At 53.6% G+C, this 5,506-nt stretch overlaps 2 protein-coding genes across 2 annotated transcripts in view; one reads left to right on the top strand and one right to left on the bottom strand.

Annotated features, from left to right (window-relative positions):
* The window catches only part of Mepce (methylphosphate capping enzyme), a gene marked incomplete in the record, with an annotated part of 5,140 nt that extends 1,199 nt beyond the window's left edge, over positions 1–3,941 (top strand). Inside the window, 4 exon segments of the mRNA XM_013509475.1 lie at positions 1–1,392; positions 2,736–2,954; positions 3,116–3,242; positions 3,359–3,941. Coding sequence (XP_013364929.1) covers positions 1–1,392; positions 2,736–2,954; positions 3,116–3,242; positions 3,359–3,411 — 1,791 coding nt within the window.
* Positions 3,942–5,044: 1,103 nt separating this feature from the next.
* Ppp1r35 (protein phosphatase 1, regulatory subunit 35) overlaps positions 5,045–5,506 on the bottom strand; it is a gene marked incomplete in the record, with an annotated part of 1,468 nt that continues 1,006 nt past the window's right edge. Inside the window, 2 exon segments of the mRNA XM_013509474.1 lie at positions 5,045–5,300; positions 5,406–5,506. Coding sequence (XP_013364928.1) covers positions 5,127–5,300; positions 5,406–5,506 — 275 coding nt within the window.

Here is a 5,506-nt window from a genome sequence, read left to right as displayed (position 1 = left end):
CAGGCGCAGCCGCACGGAGAGGCCCGCCTGGCCGAGCCCCACGGGCGAGCCGCTCCCCCGGACGTGGGGGAGGAGCGCCGGGGAGGAGCTGGGACAGACCTGGGGCCCCCTGCCCCTCCTCGGCCCCGAAATGGCTACCAGCCCCACCGGCCTCCCGGGGGAGGTGGGGGCAAGAGGAGAAATAGCTGTAATGTGGGAGGAGGTGGAGGAGGCTTCAAACATCCGGCATTTAAGAGACGCCGGCGGGTGAATTCGGACTGTGACCCAGTGTTGCCCTCCAACTTCCTCCTGGGGGGCAATATCTTTGATCCCCTGAACCTGAATAGCCTCCTGGATGAGGAAGTGAGTCGTGCACTCAATGCGGAGACCCCTAAATCATCCCCACTTCCGGCCAAGGGGCGCGATCCAGTGGAGATCCTCATCCCCAAAGATATCACAGACCCGCTCAGTCTCAATACTTGCACTGATGAGGCCCACGTAGTTCTTGCTTCGCCACTCAAGACTGGTCGCAAGCGGCATAGACACCGGGGACAGCACCACCAACAGCAGCAGGCATCTGGAGGGAGCGATAGCCACGCTGTGCTGCCCACGGCCCCCCTGACCCCCTCACTCCAAGGGGAGGGTGCCACGCAGCAGCATCGGCACCGGGGCCAGAACCGGGATGCCCCCCAACCCTATGAACTCAACACAGCCATCAACTGCAGGGATGAGGTCGTGTCTCCCCTTCCATCAGCCCTGCAGGGTCCCTCAGGCTCCCTTTCAGCCCCTCCAGCTGCCTCAGTTACCTCTGCACCCTCGTCTTCCTCCTCCCGACATCGCAAACGTCGCAGGACTTCCAGCAAGTCGGAGGCTGGGGCTAGGGGTGGAGGCCAGGGTCCCAAGGAAAAGGGCCGCGGGAGTGGGGGAGGCCGTCACCACCCGCTACCTGCAGCAGGCTTCAAAAAGCAACAGCGCAAGTTCCAGTACGGGAATTATTGCAAGTACTATGGGTATCGCAATCCTTCCTGTGAGGATGGGCGCCTTCGGGTGTTGAAGCCAGAGTGGTTTCGGGGTCGGGACGTCCTGGATCTCGGCTGCAATGTGGGCCATCTCACCCTGAGCATTGCCTGCAAGTGGGGCCCATCCCGAATGGTGGGGCTGGATATCGATGCCCGGCTCATCCACTCAGCCCGCCAAAATATCAGACACTATCTGTCTGAGGAGCTGCGTCTCCCACCCCAGACTTCCGAGGAGAACCCAGCAGGAGAAGGTGAGGAAGGCACTGCCACCATCAGAAAAAGGAGCTGCTTCCCAGCCTCGCTGACAGCCAGCCGAGGTCCCATTGCTGCACCCCAAGTCCCCTTGGATGGAGCAGACACATCTGTCTTCCCCAACAATGTTGTCTTCGTCACGGTAAGAGTCTGAAGGCCCTTGGAATAGGGGCCAGGTATGAAGATGAGATTGGGAAAGTGGTGGAATGGTTATTACCCCGAGGTGTTTCCCTGTATCCACTCCTCACTAGGAAAACCAGCTCTTCAAGAGAAAGGTCTGGATTGGTCAGGGAGGACCTCTGCTGGGTTTCTCTTGCTGCTGTAACCTGGGAATGTGGTGTCTCTTACCTTGGGGCTTTACCCCTGGGGTTGTTCTCAGGACTGCAAGGATCTCTGCCCCAAGATAGGGGTGATTCCTATAGCTCTGATTTCTAGAAGGTGCTTGCTGCCACTTGAGAATTCAGTCCAGATGAAACCTGCTCCTAGAACCTACTCAGAGACCTGAAGGTTTGAGTGTCAGAAGGAGATATCTTAGGGTGGGGGTACAGACTAGGATAGTGGCAGATTTAGTATGTGTCGTGTTGGTCCTTTGGTAGGGACTATATTTCTGTCACCTGCTTTCGTTTCCCTAGATACAGTTTGTTGAAGGGTCAGTTTTCAGGAACACAACCCAGCAGCTAGGCTTTAGGTTTTCTTCATGTTGACCCTGGATAACAGGAGGACGACAGAGGCTGTTCTGTATGGAGGAAGCGCCTGGCAGCATGCTTGACCCCTGATTGCACATAGCTTTCCACAAAACTGTCCTTCTAAGCTTTCTGCAGAAATGTCTGCCAGTGTGTCGGTTAAGCCTGAAGAAAGGACATTCCAGAGGGTAATGGTGAGCTTATCATCTAGAAAAGGTTTCCTGTGGGATGTGGCTTTTCATTTCAGATAAAGAATAGGCCAGAAATTTTGCCCAGCCCAAGGACCCATGGGTCTCCTTTTAACCTAAGCTAGATCCCCTTGTATGACAGTAAGTAACTGCCTCATAATTGTGTGTGGGAGCACCACAGCTGAGAAAATCTCAACGATCAGTTGCTCAATTTTTCTTTTTGAGACAGGGTTTCACTATGCAATTCAGGCAGGCCTTGAACTCACTTTGTACCCCCGCTGGCCTGAAACTCACAGTGATCCTCCTGCCTCAGCCTCCCGATTTGCTGGGCTTACAGGCTTGCACCACCATGCCCAGCCCAGTTCCATTTAAAATCACCCAGGCTCCTTCTTAAATGTGTTTAGTTTGTCCCCCATTGGAAGCAGAGCCAGGAATGTATAAAGAGAAGATGAGACTAAAACAGAGTCCCTTTGGGAAGTTCTGCAAGGATTACAAAGAGAAAAATATGACCACCAGCTGAAGTGCAGCTGTAGGAATTTGTCAGTTGCACACCAGTTGTGAAGGCCAGTGGTTTTTTGGGTCCCCTACTAACCTCAACCCATTCTTGCCCTTAGGGCAACTACGTGCTGGATCGAGATGAGTTGGTGGAGGCCCAGACAGCCGAGTATGATGTGGTGCTCTGCCTCAGCCTCACCAAGTGGGTGCATCTGAACTGGGGAGATGAGGGATTGAAGCGAATGTTCCGAAGGATCTACAGGCACCTACGCCCTGGGGGCATCCTGGTCCTAGAGCCCCAACCATGGTCATCCTATGGCAAGAGAAAGACTCTCACAGTGAGTTGCATTTCTGTGCAAATGGAAATTATCCTTTCGCTGGGGCAAGAAAGGCCTCCAGGGAGACTGAGCAAGGGGAAGGGCGCTCTGGGTGGGTATCATTGAGGGCCAAGGTGGGAGGCAGTTACTTAACATGAACCCCCTGCCTTTCTTCTCCCCAGGAAACAATCTACAAGAACTACTATCGAATCCAGCTGAAGCCAGAACAGTTCAGTTCCTACCTGACATCCCCAGAAGTGGGCTTCTCCAGCTACGAGCTCGTGGCCACACCCCACAACACCTCCAAAGGTAGGTCTGGCTCGTTTTGTTGAGGAAGGCCAGTGTTGGCTGAGAGGGTGCAGACCCTGCGGAATCCCAAGGCCCTGCTAACCTGTTTCCTGATTGCACGTTTTCTCCTTACTTAGGCTTCCAGCGTCCTGTGTACCTGTTCCACAAGGCCCATTCCCCCAGCCACTAAGTGGCCCCTGAAGAGACCCTGTGAAAGAGGCTGCCCTCGATGCTCATAAAGACCTGGGGGAAGAGGAAAGTATCCCAAGGTCTTTCTGACTCTATAAAGTTTCCTTTCTTGGATCTGCAAAGAAAGCTTTTAAGTTGCTGCTCCAGCCTCCTCCCCACATCCTCTGGCATTTGAGAAGCAAGTCCAGCTGTGCTGGAGTTACTGTCATCTTCCGCTCCCCTGGCCTGCTGGGCTAGATGGCATGGACTGTTTGCTGATCTGTTCTTCTAGGGCGTGGGAAGTGGCAAGCATCAAATTCTCTAATCCTTTCCTTCTGCTCTCCCAGGGAGATTCTCTATTATCCTCAGCCCTTTTCTCTAGCTGCATTTCAGTGGACCACAGAACTGGCTGAGGGTTAGAGGGGGAAGCTTGGCAGGGAGGCACACAGTACTGTGAAAATCCTTCCTTCTGCTGTCCCCCAGTGGGGGAGAGGGCTGGGTTTGGGATATGAGAGCACAATAAACTTGATGTCTAGGGCAATGGCCCCCACACCTGTGTCTGCTGCTTTCTAGCTGTGGAAGGGATGGCACCTCTCAGTAGAAGCTGTGCTTCCAGTCAATTCTCAGGTCTCAAGAGGGCAGGTTTCCAGGGTTGGGGAGACTGCTGAGTGCTAGTCAAATCTGTATCAGGAAAAGGGAGGTATAATACAGTTTATGATGTGCAAGTTGAGTTCAACGTCCTTCAAAACTTTTTAACTATTTTGTGGGAGCTTTGGGCAAAACGTTAACTTTGCAGGACTTAATACTGGTGATGGAGCTAGAATAATACTCAGGGTCGGAGCCACCACTCATCTTTTTGTGTTTGTGGAATCTATAGGCTGTTAGCAGCATGAAGATCTTAAGTGGTTTGGCAAGGTTCACTGGAGCCTTTAACATTCAGCAGATCCTGAGCACTCTTGGGTCAGGTGTAAACAAAATGGCCCTTAAAGGTAAAGCAGGCAGGTAATTGCAGTAACTCGGTGCAAAGGGTTGCCTTACAGGCTGGAGACAATTAAGGAGAGTCACCCATAAATGTGATAGGCAGAGACCCACATGGGGGGATGGGAAGATACTTTTTTTTTTTCTTTCTAAGGGACACCTAAAATTCTACCTATCAGTGGGAACTGAAGAACTTTTGTGTGGGCCTGTGTTTGGGCATGGGCCTTGTGGATGCTAAGCTCACACCTTACCAGTGAACTTTACCTACCTAGTTGGGAACCTACATTTTAACTGCTAATTGCTTGAGCCTAGTGACATCAAAGTGGTGGCTGTAATTACTGGAGGGGGGAGGCAGGCAGAAAGCTATCGAATTTCTGAATTAGCGTTTTCTTTTTTTTTTGTCTTTCTGAGACACGATCTCGCTATTGCAGTTCAGGATGGCCTTGAGCTCCCTTTGTTAGCCCAAGCTGGTCTCGAACTTGAAAGGATCCTCCTGCCTCAGCCTCCCCAGTGCTGGGATTACAGGCGTGCGCCACCACGCCTGGCCTGACTTAGTGTTTTCCACTTGCCATCACTTTACCCAGTTCCCAAAAAGAAGGCCGCAGACTCTGTCCAGCCTGCAGTGAAGGGGACAAACCCCTGGTAGGGTTTAGCCTCATGTTTGGCTGCCTAAAGTCTCCTCTATTAGCAAAATCATTTTATTCCGAAAAAGTTTTTACGCACAAAAATAAGAACCAGCGATCGAGGGAGCTTTGGCATCTAAGCCTCCCACCGCCTCAGTGTCCGGTGCATGAGGAAGGTGTCCTCCGGGGGACGGGTCCGGGCTTGAAGGCGGAGAGGGGGCAGCCCATCCACGGTCAGATGTGGCGATTCATAGCACAACGAGTCTGGGTCGCACAACACGGTCATGTCCGGCCCTGGTCCAGGTGGCTCCTGTTAGAATCGGTGCCCAAAGCCAGGTTAGACTCGGGGAGAGCGCAGGGTCCGCGGCGAGGGCGGGCAGGGGACGCGGGAGGGAGCCGGCGGCGGTCCCGTCACCTTCGGGGGCGGGGCTCGGGCCTGCGGCGGCAGCCTCTCCCGCAGCGCGGCGTTCAGAACCTGCTCCTCGGGCACCTGCAGGCTCACCAGGTTCCGGAAGA

The sequence above is a fragment of the Chinchilla lanigera genome, unplaced genomic scaffold (genome assembly GCF_000276665.1).
Source record: "Chinchilla lanigera isolate Chin_1 unplaced genomic scaffold, ChiLan1.0 scaffold00172, whole genome shotgun sequence".
NCBI lineage: Eukaryota > Metazoa > Chordata > Mammalia > Rodentia > Chinchillidae > Chinchilla > Chinchilla lanigera.
Note: the sequence above shows the minus strand (reverse complement) of the source record. Positions and strands in the feature narration are given on the sequence as shown.